The sequence below is a fragment of the Hippopotamus amphibius genome, chromosome 17 (genome assembly GCF_030028045.1).
Source record: "Hippopotamus amphibius kiboko isolate mHipAmp2 chromosome 17, mHipAmp2.hap2, whole genome shotgun sequence".
In the NCBI taxonomy this organism is placed as follows: Eukaryota; Metazoa; Chordata; class Mammalia; order Artiodactyla; family Hippopotamidae; genus Hippopotamus; species Hippopotamus amphibius.
Genome location: NC_080202.1, coordinates 24,148,517 through 24,162,748, shown reverse-complemented (window position 1 = coordinate 24,162,748; position 14,232 = coordinate 24,148,517). Strand labels below are relative to the sequence as shown.

At 35.5% G+C, this 14,232-nt stretch overlaps 1 protein-coding gene across 6 annotated transcripts in view; it reads left to right on the top strand.

Moving 5' to 3' along the window:
* The window catches only part of BRIP1 (BRCA1 interacting helicase 1), a 189,185-nt gene that overhangs the window by 83,973 nt on the left and 90,980 nt on the right, over nucleotides 1-14,232 (top strand). For all 6 annotated transcript variants that reach the window (XM_057715256.1, XM_057715253.1, XM_057715254.1 and 3 more), the window contains one exon: nucleotides 1,054-1,215. In XM_057715256.1, coding sequence (XP_057571239.1) covers nucleotides 1,054-1,215 — 162 coding nt within the window. The remainder of the gene's footprint in view (nucleotides 1-1,053; nucleotides 1,216-14,232) is intronic.

Genomic DNA, 14,232 nt, shown 5'->3' with positions numbered 1-14,232 from the left:
TTTATTTTTTAGATTCCACATGTAAATGATGGCAAACAGTATTTGTCATTCTCTGTCTGACTTATTTCACTTAGCCTAATGCTCTCCAGGGATCCTAATACCCTTAGGGGTCCATCCATGTTGTTGCAAATGGCAAAATTTCGTTTTTTTAATGGCTGAGTAGTATTCTATTGTGTGTGTGTGTGTGTGTTTGTGTGTGTGTGTGTGTGTGTGTGTATCACATCTTCTTTATCCATTCATCTGTTGATGGACACTTAGGTTGCTCCCATATCTTTAGCTGTTGTAAGTAATGCTGCTAGGAACATTGCATCTTATCATGAAACGTGTAATATCAGTTCGTCTTATTACTAGTTGATCATTTGGTTTAAAGTTGATTAAACTGGTGTCCATCAGATGTCATCTTGCAAAATATATCTCAGTCTTTTTGTCATTTCAAAGTATAGGAGTATTAGATTTTCAACAATCTGAAGTGTTTGTTTTGTCTTCAGAATACTAATAAAATGTGTACTTTCTCTTAGTCAAATTAACTATACTAAGGCTAGATCTATGTGAATATAGAGGAATTGCACAACTGTAAAATTTGGTGGGTCTGATTTTCTATGACTATAGATCTTTGAGCATTAGGGAGTTTGTGAAACAGTAGTTCCTCTCATAATTGAGTCTTAGAGATTTACCTATAGCAGATTGTACCAGCCCCCATCTCTTATTTTGGATTCATTTCTGATTTATTCATTTTATTTGTTCCCATCATCCAACAAAATTTTGTTACATGCTTTGTTTTGTAAAGCTATTAAGGAAATAAATAAGTAAAACCTGTTTTTCTTTCATCCTAAGTGAATGTCAGTAGTCTGCCTAAAGTAAAACTTTTATAAGTTAAATCTATATATAATTAATTAAAAGTAATAGGAAAAAAACCCCAACAACTTAATAAATTTTCACTAAACCTCTTGATTGATCTCTTTTTAACGTACATGTAATTAAGGCTCCCAACTAAATGCTATTTTGTCTGCATCATTTAAGCATAACTCTAATGCGAACATATTTATATTCTAGGTTTGGGTTGGCACCATTGGGTCAGGCCCCAAGGGTCGCAACCTCTGTGCTACCTTCCAGCACACGGAAACATTTGAGTTCCAGGATGAAGTGGGAGCACTTTTGTTATCTGTGTGCCAAACTGTGAGCCAAGGAATTTTGTGTTTCCTGCCATCTTACAAGGTAAGGGAATATTTCCACAACAATCTTCCTAGGGTCAGAAGCAACAGGGGAATTACAATTTTCTAAACATATATTATTTTACTTCTTAATTGAATACTGCCTGATTGTTCTATCACTGTTTTACTTGAAAATCTAAAAGACTAAAGGTCTTCAAGCAATGTTAGTTATATGAAAGAGCTATTTTTGTATATGTGACTTTTGTTCTTGGGGACAGCTTGATATTTTCATGGTTAAAGGAAAAAGGAGCGTTATTTTCATTTTGATAAATTACACTATTTGAATGTTTCAGTAATCTGAATTTAAAGGGAGACTTTCTTTGTTGCCCATCTTTTTTATTGGAGTGTAATTGCTTTACAATGTTGTGTTAGTTTCTGATGTACAACGAAGTGAATCAGCTATATGTATACATATATCCCTTCCTTTTGGACCTCCCTCCCACCCGCACCCCCACCATGCCATCCAGCTAGGTCATCAGAGAACACAGAGCTGAGCTCCCTGTGCTATACTGCAGGTTCCTACTAGCTATCTATTTTACACATGGTAGTGTATTTATGTCAAATCTTATCTCCCAATTCATCCCACTCTCCCCTTCCCCTCTGTGTCCGCACATCCATTCTCAATGTCTGTGTCTCTATTCCTGCCCTGGAACTAGGTTCATTTGTACTATTTTTCTAGATTCTACATACATGCATTACGATATTTGTTTTTCTCTTTCTGGCTTACCTCACTCTGTATGACAGACTCTAGGTCCATCCACATCTCTACAAATGACCCAGTTTTGTTCCTTTTTAATGGCTGAATAATATTCCATTGTGTATATGTACCACACCTTCTTTACCCATTCATCTGTCAGTAGACACTTAGGTTGTTTCCATATCCTGGCTATTTTAAATAGTACTGCAATGAACATTGGGGTACATGTGTCTTTTTGAATTATGGTTTTCTCAGGGTATATGCCCAGCAGTGGGATTGCTGGGTCATATGGTAGTTATATTTTTATTTTTAATGAATGTCCATACTGTTCTCCATAGTGGCTGTATCAATTTACATTCCTACTAACAGTGCAAGAGGGTTCCCTTTTCTCCACCCTCTCTCCAGTATTTATTGCTCCTAGATTTTTTTGTTGATGGCCATTCTGACCTGTGTAAGGTGATACCTCGTTGTAGCTTTGATTTGCATTTCCCTAATAATTAGTGATGTTGAGCATCTTTTCATGTGCCTCTTAGCCATCTGTATGTCTTCTTTGGGGAAGTGTCTATTTAGGTCTTCTGCCCATTTTGGATTGGGTTGTTGTTTGGTTTTTTTTTTTTGATATTGAGCTGCATGAGCTGTTTGTATGTTTTGGAGATTAATCCTTTGTCCACTGCTTCATTTGCAAATATTTTCTCCCATTATGAGGGTTGTCTTGTTTATGGTTTCCTTTGCTGTGTAAAAACTTTAAGTTTAATTAGGTCCAATTTGTTTATTTTTGTTTTTATTTCCATTACTCTAGGAGGTGAGTCAAAAAGGATCTTGCTGTGATTTATGTCAAAGAATGTCTTTCCTGTCTTTTCCTCTAAGAGTTTTATAGTGTCTGGCCTTACATTTAGGTCTTTAATCCATTTTGAGTTTAGTTTTGTGTATGGTGTTAGGGAGTGTTCTAATTTCATTCTTTTCCATGCAGCTGTTCAGTTTTCCCAGCACCACTTATTGAAGAGGCTGTCTTTTTTCCATTGTATATTCTTGCCTCCTTTGTTATAGATTAGGTGACCATAGGTGCGTGGGTTATCTCTGGGCTTTCTATCCTGTGCCATTGCTCTGTATTTCTATTTTTGTGCTAATACCATACTGTCTTGATTACTGTAGCTTTGTAGTATAGTCTGAAGTCAGGGAGCCTGATTCCTGCAACTCCTTTTTTTTTTTTTTTTCCTCTCAAGATTGCTTTGGTTATTTGGGGTCTTTTGTGTTTCCATACAAATTATAAAATCTTTTGTTCTAATTCTGTGAAAAATGCCATTGGTAATTTGATAGGGATTGCATTGAATATATAGATTGCTTTGGGTAGTAGTCATTTTCACAATATTGATTCTTCCAATCCAAGAACTGGGTATAGCTCTCCATCTGTTTGTGTCATCTTTGATTTTTTTCATCAGAGTTTATAGTTTTCTGAGTACAGGTCTTTTACCTCCTTAGGTAGGTTTATTCCTAGGTATTTTATTCTTTTTGTTCCAATGGTAAATGGGATTGTTTCCTTAATTTCTTTTTCCGATCTTTCATTGTTAGTGTATAGGAGTGCAAGAGATTTCTGTGTGTTAATTTTGTATCCTGCAACTTTACCAAATTCATTGATTAGCTCTAGTAGTTTTCTGGTGGCATCTTTAGAGTTTTCTATGTATAGGATCACGTCATCTGCAAGCAGTGACGGTATTACTTCTTTCTTTTCCAATTTGTATTCCTTTTATTCTTTTTCTTCTTAAATTGCCATGGCTAGGACTTCCTAAACTATGTTGATTAATAGTGGCAAGACTGGACATCCTTGTCTTGTTCCTGATCTTAGAGGAAATGCTTTCAGTTTTTCACCATTGAGAATGGTGTTGGCTGTGAGTTTGTGGTATATGTCCTTTATTATGTTGAGGTAGGTTCCCTCTATGCCCACTTTCTGGAGAGTTTTTATCATAAATGGGTGTGGATTTTGTCAGAAGCTTTTTTTGCATCTATTGAGATGATCATAAGCTTCTTAATTTTTAATTTCTTTTTTTTTTTTTTTTTTTTGGCACATGGGCTTAGTTGCTCCACGGCACGTGGGATCTTCCTGGAGCTGGGATCGAACCCATGACCTCTGCATTGGCAGGCGGATTCTCAACCACTGCACCACCTAGGAAGCCCAATTTTTAATTTCTTAATGTGGTATATCACATTGATTGATTTGCATATATTGAAGAATACTTGCATCCCTGGGATAAATCCCACTTGATCATAGTGTATGATCCTTTTAATGTGTTGTTGGATTCTGTTTGCTAGTATTTTGTTGAGGATTTTTGCGTCTATATTCAGTGATATTGGTCTGTAATTTTCTCTTTTTTTGCGTGATATCTTTGTCTGGTTTTGGTATCAGGGTGATGGTGGCCTGATAGAAAGAGTTTGGGAGTGTTCCTCCTCTGCAGGTTTTTGGAAGAGTTTGAGAAGGATAATTGTTAGCTCTTCTCTAAATGTTTGATAGAATTTACCTGTGAAGCCATCTGGTCCTGGACTTTTGTTTGTTGGAAGATTTTTAATCACAGTTGCAATTTCATTACTTGTGATGGTCTGTTTATATTTTCTATTCTTCCTGGTTCAGTCTTGGAAAGTTGTACCTTTCCAAGAATTTGTCCATTTCTTCCAGGTTGTCCATTTTGTTGTCATATAGTTGCTTTTAGTAGTCTCTTATGATCCTTTGTATTTCTGCGGTGTCAGTTGTAATTTCTCCTTTTTCATTCTAATTTTGTTGATTTGGGTCCTCTCCCTTTTTTTGTTGATGAGTCTGGCTAAAGGTTTATCAATTTTGTTTATCTTCTCAAAGAACCAACTTTTAGTTTTACTGATTTTTGCTATTGTTTTCTTCGTTTCTATTTCATTTATTTCTGCTCTGATCTTTGATTTTTTACCTTCTACTAATTTTGCTTTTTTATTTTTGTTTTTGGTTCTTCTTTCTCTAGTTGCTTTAGATGTAAGTTTAGATTGTGTATTTGAGGTTTTTATTGTTTCTTGAGGTGAGATTGAATTGCTATACACCTTCCTCTTAAAACTGCTTTTGCTGCGTCCCACAGGCTTTGGGTCATCACGTTTTCGTTGTCATTTCTTTTTACATATTTTTAAAATTTCCTCTTTGATTTCTTCAGTGATCTCTTGGTTATTTAGCAGTGCACTGTTTAGCCTCCATGTATTTGTGTTTTTTACAGTTTTTCTCCTGTGATTGATTTCTAATCTCATAGCATTGTGGTTAGAAAAGATGCTTAATATGATTTCAGTTTTCTTAAATTTACCAAGGCTTGATTTGTGACCCAAGATGTGATCTGTCCTGGAGACTGTTCCATGTGCACTTGAGAAGAAAGTATATTCTGCAGCTTTCGGGTGGAATGTCCTATAAATACCAATGAAATCTATCTGGTCTACTGTGTTATTTAAAACTTGTGTTTCCTTATTTATTTTCTGTCTGGATGATCTATCCAGTGATGTAAGTGGGGTGTTAAAGTTCCCCACTGTTACTGTGTTTCTGTCACTTTCCCCTTTTATGGCTTTTAGCATTTGCCTTGTGTATTAAGGTGCTCCTATATTAGGTGCATAAATATTTATAATTGTTATATCTTCTTCTTGGATTGATCCCTTGATCATTATGTAGTATCCTTCCTTGTCTCTTGTAACATTCTTTATTTTTAAGTTCATTTTATGTGATATGACTATTGCTACTCCAGCTTTTTTTTTGGATTTCCATTTACATGGAATATCTTTTTCCATGCCCTCACTTTCAGTCTTTATGTGTCCCTAGCTGTGAAGTGGGTCTGTTGTAGACAGCATATATATGAGTTCTGTTTTTGTATCCATTCAGCCAGTCCATGTCTTTTGGTTGGAGCATTTAATCCATTTACATTCAAGGTAATTATTGATATGTGTGTTTTGATTAACATTTTCTTAATTGTTTTGGGTTTGTTTTTGTGGGTCTTTTTCTTCTCTTGTGTTTCCTGCCTAGAGAAGTTCTTTTAGCATTTGTTATAAAACTGGTTTTGTGGTGCTGAATTATTTTAGCTTTCGCTTGTCTGTAAAGCTTTTGATTTCTCTGTTGAATCTGAATGAGATCCTTGCTGGGTAGAGTAATCTTGGTTGTACGTTTTTCCCTTTCATCACTTTATTTATTTGTTTGTTTGTTTGTTTATTATTCCCTTTCATCACTTTAAATACATCCTGCCACTCCCTTCTGGCTTGCAGAGTTTCAGCTGAAAAATCAGCTGATAACCTTATGGGGATTCCCTTGTATGTTATTCGTTACTTTTCCCTTGATGCTTTTAATACTTTTTCTTTGTATTTAATTTTTGTTAGTTTGATTAATGTGTCTTGGTGTGTTTCTCCTTGGGTTTATCTTGTGTGGGACTCTCCACTTCCTGGACTTGGGTGGCTATTTCCTTTCCCATGTTAGGGAAGTTTTCGACTATTATCTCTTTATATATTTTTTCAGACCCTTTCTCTTTCTCTTTTTCTTCTGGGACCTCTATAATTTGAATGTTGGTGATTTTAATGTTGTTCCGGAGATCTCTAAGATCGTCCTCAATTCTTTTCATTCTTCTTTATTCTGCTCTGTGCCAGTTATTTTTACCATTCTGTCTTTCAGCTCACTTATTTGTTTTTCTGCTTCAGTTTTTCTGCTATTGATTCCTTCTAGTGCATTTTTTCATTTCAGTTGTATTGTTCATCGTTGTTTATTCTTTAGTTCTTCTAGGGCCTTGTTAAACTTTTCTTGTATTTTCTTGATCTGTGTCTCCATTTTGTTCCTGAGATTTTGGGTCATCTTTACTATCATTACTCTGAATTCTTTCTCAGGTAGGTTGCCTATTTCCTCTTCATTTATTTAGTCTTATAGGTTTTTAGTTTGCTCCTTCATCTGTAACTCTTTTTTGTTGTCTCATTTTTTTTGGATGGATGGGGCTGTGTTCCTCTGTTTCGCCTGAGGCATCCAGCACTGGAGTTTGCAGGTGGTTTGGTAGAGCAAGGTGTTGGTGTCAAGATGAGGACCTCTGGGAGACCTCACTCCAATTAAAATTCCCTGAGGTCTGAGGTTCTCTGTTAGTCCAGTGGTTTGGGCTCAGTGCTCCCAACAGAGGAGCCCAGGCCTGACTGCTGGCCTGGGAACTAAGCTTCTGCAAGCCATGCAGCATGGCAAAAAAAAAAAAAAAGCAGAATAATAACAAAGAATAAAAAATAAAATAAAACTAGAAAAGTAGAAAATATATTACAAAAACATAAAAATATAAATGAAACAAAACAACAAGGCAAAACAGAACCACAGCAGGAAAAAAAAGGCCAGAAAAGGCCTTGGCTGTGGGTGTCAGGGCCTAAGCTCAGGACCAGCAGGCCTGAAAAAGTCCTGGGGTGGTTGGGGGCAGGAATTCAGCATGGCCAGAGAGGGCCTTTGAGGGTGGAGGTTCAGGCCTGGGGCCCAAATGGGCAGCAGGGAAATGCTGGCTCCATTCCCTTCTGAACCTCCAATCCCCCAAAGGTCTCTCCATCCCTGCTGATCCCCTCACCATGAATGGGCCCCTCCAAGCATGGAAACCCCTCCCCTCCCCCAGCCACCGCTCAGCGGCACTGGTCCCGTCTCACCTGTACTTTTCCTTCTCCCCTCCCTCCCTGCCATGTTGTACCCGGTCATGCGGGTATTTCTCCCTTCCCCTTAGGTTTCTGGGGTCCCCCACCAGTGCCTGATAGCTGCCCTGGTTGTGAGGAGACACAAACCCTGCATTTTCCTACTCCAGCACCTTGACTCTGCCTCCCATTGCCCATCTTTTTACTTCATGTATTTGACTAGAAAAACTTCTTTTCTTGTTTTTAGAGTCACTCTGAGTTTTAATAATATTTTCGTGAGTTAAATTGAGTTAGTATATTTTAGTCCTCCTAATACTCAAAGCATTAAAAGCTCATATAATTCCTGAGAGTAATATCATACTTTATGAAAATCTAAGCTAAATTTCAATGTAAAGAAGTAGCATTCCCTTTTCTTTTTTCATAGGAAGTTATATATGAAAGGACAGTAGGGTAAATAATATATTTGAGTGGCAATATTGATACTTTTGGCTCTTCTGCTCTCTTTCCATCTGTATACATACTGCTGTGGTCTGATATGTCCCCCCCAAATTTCATATGTTAATATTCTTACCCCCAAAGATGATGGCATTAGGAAGTGGGGCCTTTGGGAGATGCTTAAATTATGAGAATAGAGTCCTCATGAATGGATTAGTGACTTATAAAAGAGACTCTGGAGAGATGCCTTGTCCTTTCTACCATGTGAGGACACAGTGAGAAGGTGCCTACTATGAACCAGGAAGAGGGTCCTCATCAAACATGACCGTGTTGGTGCCTTGATTTTGTACTTTCCAGCGTTCAGAACTGTAAGTGATAAATTTCTATTGTTTTTAAGCCACCCAGTTCCTGGCATTTTGTTAGCAGCTGGAATGGGACCAAAACACATACTCTGTTAGCCAAAGATGTAGTAAATTAGTCCTCCTGTAAATAAATTGAAGGAATTACTTTCAGAAGAAATTTAATCAGGTAGGTTTTTTTTTTTTCCTTTCACAAGAATGTTTAAAAATGGACATAAACATATTAAAAATTCTTAATACAAAGCAATAGTTATTCCAGAGTGTGAACATCTACACCAAAAGTTATGTTACCTAATAATTAAGCCTGGAACTAAAGAAAAGCAAGATCTCAGCACTTTAAGAAAACCTTTTAAATTAACACAACAATGTAAATCAACTATATTTCAGTAGAATAACATTTAAAAGAAAGAAAACCTTTTTATATTTTCCAATCACAGTCACAAAAAATAAGCCAGGAAATGCCCCGTTGAGTAAATGAACAATTTTATTTTTTTTTAGGCTTCAACAAGGTTTTTAATTAGTAATTCAATTTTCTTGCTAGCTTTAAACCTCTTCAGATTTTCTATTTCTTCATGATTCAGTTTTTGTAGATTGCATGTTTCTAAGAATTCATCCATTTTATGTAGGTTATCCATTCCTTCCTTCTGCTAGGTTGTTTGCTCTTCTTTTTCTGGTTCCTTAGGCTGTAATATTAGATTATTAATTTAAAATCTTTCTTTTTTCAAGTGTGTGATTGCAGGTATAAATTTCCCTCATAGCACTATTTACTTTGTATCTCAAATTTTGGTGTGTTGTGTTTTCATTTTCATGTTTGTCAAGATATTTTCTAATTTCTCTTGTGATTTCTTCTTTGACCTATTGGTTGTTAAAAAAAGTGTGTTGTTTGATTTCCTTATATTTGTGAGTTTTCTAGTTTTCCTTCTGTTATTTATTGCTAGTTTTATTCCATTGTGATCAGAAAAGATATTTTGTATGATTACAGTCTTCTAAATTTTATTAAGGCTTGTTTTGTGGACTAGCATGTGGTCTCTCCTGGAAAATATTTCATGTGCATTTGGGGAAAATGTGTATTCTCCTATTGTTGGGTGGTGTTCTATATATGTCTTTTAGGTCCAGTTGGTTTACAGTTTTGCTGAAGTTCTCTATTTCCTTATTTATCTCTGTCTAGTTTATATTCATTATTGGAAATGGGGTAGTGAAATCTCCAACTATTATTATAGAATTATCAGTTTCTCCCTACAACTCTGTCATTGTTTGCTTCATCTGTCTTAGGTGCTCTGGTTTTGGTTTTGTTTACAATTCTTATACGTTCTTCATGAATTGACACTTTTATCAATATATAGTATCCTTTGTCCCTTGTAACAATTTTTGGTTTATTTGTCTCATATTAGTAATGGCATCCTACCTTTCTTTTGGTTATCATTTGAGTGGAATCTCTTTCTCCATGCTTTTACTTTTGACTTTCACATCTTTAGATCTAAAGTGAACCTCTCTCTCTTGTTTTAATTGAAGTATAATTGATTTACAATTTTTGTGTTAGTTTCAGGTTTACAACACAGTGACTTGGGTTTTTTGCAGATTATATTCCATTTTAGGCCATTACAAGATGTTGGGTAAAATTCCCAGTGCTATACAGTAAATCCTTTATGCTTATCTATTTTATGTATAGTAGCTTGAACCTGTTACTAAAGTGAATCTCTTGTAGTCAACATATAGTTGGACCATTCATTTCTTTTAATCCATTCTGCCAGTTTCTGCTTTTTGATTGGAGAGTTTAATTCATTTTTTTAAAACAACTTTTTATTTATTTACTTTTTGGCTGTGTTGGGTCTTCATTGCTGTGCACAGGCTTTTTCTAGTTGCGGCAAGCAGGGGCTACTCTTCATTGCAGTGTGCAGGCTTCCCATTGCTGTGGCTTCTCTTGTTGCAGAGCATGGGCTCTAGGCATGTGGTCCTCAGTAGCTACAGTGCACGGGCTCAGTAGTTGTGGTTTGCAGGCTCTAGAGCACAGGCTCAGTAGTTGTGGCACATGGGCTTAGCTGTTCTGCAGCATGTGGGATCTTCCTGGACCAGGGATCGAACCTGTGTCCCCTGCATTGACAGGTGGATTTTTAACCACTGTGCCACCTAGGAAGCCCCTTGGCCAAAAATTTTAAAAAATAGATTTTTTTTTTTTACTTAAAATGTATTTATCTGGAAAGGATAATATAGGAGTTTCTCACACAAAAATATAGTGTGTGTCTGTACTATGCATTGTTTTTGTATCCTTCAGTAAAATTAGGTAGTTAAACCAGCAATGAAACAGTGCCCTTGCCACTTTCCCTTTAACAGAAGTTCATAAACAGATACATTCTACTTTTCATTAGGTTAGCTGGTATTCTACTATAAATAAACACCTGAAAAAAATTCAGTTGCAAAGTGAATGTTGAATTGTTATTTATACAAATTGACATGACTTGAGTTTTTAGTTAATCAATTTTATGTTGTAGTTTACATTCCCAACAAGATTCTACTTCACTTTCATGAAGTCTAGAATGTCTACTAATGTAGGTGCAAGAGGCAGGCAAGAGTTTAACTAAAGCAAATTATCAACCAAGAAGAAAAAGGAAGAAGGGAAGGATGTTATAAGATTTTAAAATGGTAAACAAAATAATGAAATTCTATTTTTAATTAACGAATAATGTGTCTATATATACAACATTAAGATCAGAATGCTGTTAACATCTACTATTAGATACCAGTCCATAATTATGACATAATGGTTATAATTGATAAAGTATTATTGTTTTACAGATGTATAACTCACAATTTTAAAATGTATCTAATTATAATGACATTGTAAACAGCTTCCATGGAAACATCAGTAACTATGATGATAAATCAACTGAAGTTTATAGGCATTAGCCCTTTTCTCTTTGTGGGGTACTTTGCCTTTGATAAGATACCAGGTCCCAGGCCTTTCTACATCTTAATGTAGACAGATTGATGACTTACACACTAATGGTTTTATCTTAATCTTGTTTAAAAGCATCTTTCTACTTTCTGAAACTCTGATACCCTTTGAGTGTCAATTCTGATACTCATTTTCAAGTTACTTTTGCTAGCACTGCTATTGATTTTTACCATAGATACATTTTTTTAGTGTACATTCACCTTGTCTTATAACAATAAAAGATCTTAAAAATAACAGTTGTTACATGGCTTCCTAGTAAAAGTACATTTTCTAAATAAGTGAAAAGTTAAGTGAAATTTTAAAAGCACTGAATTTATTATAATAAACATTACATACTTAAATGTTACTTTGGATTAGAGTTTTCATATCATATGATTACACCATGAGTTAAAAAGATCCACATCATATGGGTTATTGGGGTTTTTTTTTCTGTGTGGAAGGTGACTACCATAGTAAAAATTTATTTATCATGAGGCGTATGAAATTAAAGACATGAGAAATTTTGAAAATTTGATATGTAATACTGAAAGTAATTACTTCTTTACAACTAAAAAAGTGTTTAAAACAGGGGCTTTGGAAGAATCAATATTCTGGCACAGAGGAGAAAAAGTTTTATTAATTCATAATTTTTGGATCATTCCTACTGTCTAATTACTCATTTTGATTCCTGTTACTTTTTTAAAAATCTTGAATTTTTGAAAATTCAGAAGTCTTCTGATTATTTTTCTTTTATTAAGAAATGTTTTCCTTAATCTCAAATGGGTCTTCCTTTCTGTTTTTATACAGAAACCTTTTGTTTGAGATATAATTCACATACCACATAATTCACCTTTTAAAGTGTACAATTCTGTAGGTTTTAGCATATTTACAAAGTTGTACAACCATTGTTGTAGGATTTTACAGAGTGAAGCAAGACACCGAGGCAGCATTTATTTATGCCAGCATAGGCCCAGCGGATTCGTATCCAGAGGCTGAGCCCTGAACAAAGTGGGGCCATTTCTTTTATACTTTTTGTTAACTTTCTATACGTTAGGCTTTCTTTGTCCCCCAAATAAGGTAACATGGAAGGTAACATGTGACTTGATTGGATACTCTTCTCTCATGGCCTCTGGGGCAGCTTCAGAGTTACAAGGACATAGTAACAGAGATATGCAGAAAACATGCAAGAGGAGTTGTGGACTAAGCAGGCACATGTAGATAACAACTGGACCCAACTTTGTTTCTCTCTGGTTGAATTATGTCCTCTGGGTCCTGAAGTTCCTAGAGTTCCCATTACACCATCACCACTGTCTAATTTCAAGACATTTTCTTCACCCCCAAAAGAAAGCTCTTATCTAGTAGCAGTTACTTTCCTTTCCTACCTCCCCATAACCCTTGGTAACTACTAATCTATTTTCTGTTTCTATTGATTTTCCTTTTCCAGGTGTGTGTGGCGTCCTCATTTAGCATAATGTTTTCTTGGTTCATTTGTGTGTAAGATGAATCAATACTTTATTCCTTTTTATGGATGAGTGATATTCCTTTTCCTTTCAACTTATTTGTATCTTTCAATTTAAAATGTCTTTAGTAGATAGCATGTAGTTGGATCATTTTAAAAAGTCCATTATGCTAATATCTGCCTTTTAACTAACGTGTTTACTCCATTTTAATTTAATGTAATTATTGATAAGGTAGTTTTTACATCTGCCACTTTGGTATTTGTTTTCTGTATGTCATCTTTCTCTCCCTCTATTCCTCCATTACTACCTTCCTTTCTATTAAACATATGTTTTCTAGTGTGACATTTAAATTTTTCTAGTGTGCCCTTTTAATTCCCTTAGCTTTTTCTTTACTATATATTTCTGAGTTATTTTCTTAATGATTGTCCTGGGAATTACAATAAACAATTTATACAATGTAGTTTAAGTTGATACTAATTTAATTTCACTAGTATGTAAAAACTTTGATCTTCTGTAGCTGTATTATGTCCCACTTTCTTTGTGCTATTACTGTCATAAAAATTATATGTTTATGCATTGTATGCCTATTAAAACAGATTTGCAACTATTGCTTTATGTATTTGTCTTTTAAATGGGACAGGAGACAAAAAGTTACAAACAAAAATATATTTATATTGCCTTTTTATATTTACCTATGTTGTTATTTTTACCAGTACTCTTTAATTCTTCATGTAGACTTTAGTTACTGTCTAATGTCCCTAAACACTCATTCTTTTTTTTTTTCCTTTTTCTTTTTTTTTTTTCTCCAATCTCCCAGTTCATCCCACCCCAACGCTCCCTGCTTTTCCCACTTGGTGTCCATATTAAACACTCATTCTTAAACACAGTCTGCCTTGCAGCTCTCTCAGTTGTAATCCATTGTCATCGTGGAGCCCTTTTGATCTGATGGTAAGGTACTGGAAAAAGCAAAGCATCCTCTAATTCTTTAAGTCTCGGTCTTTTAGTGGGCCTGTGTCCCTGGACCTTCACATGGGTTTCTTAGCTCTCTATTCATCTCCTTAGGTGAGCTGAAGTTTGGGTAATTTTCCTTTTCCCCAGTTTGGATAAGGCTCTGGCAAAGTATTCTCCCTTAATGGGAGACTGGGCTTTGTTATGAGGAATGTGTAGAGTATATTTCAAAATGGTTGTTTTTTTCCCCCTCTCCCTGCCAGAAAGAGGAGGACTTTTCTAAACTTTTTACCATGAAAACTTTGCGGGGGGGAGGTGTTCCTGGAGGTAGTATCTACAAAAATACGGGGGCCCCCTAGGGATGTGGCACCTAGGAGTTTCTCACTATTACACTAGTATACAGTGTGCATCCAGCAGTTCGTCAAAATTACTATTTAAGCATTCCTTCCAATTACGGTTTTAGTGTCTTCTGCTCCCAGTAAGCAGTTCTGGACTGTGATTCTCTGTATTCACTGTCTCTCCAGATTTTAGGATAGAAGTTTGCCTCATGACCTCAGTTCTCTGATGTGTC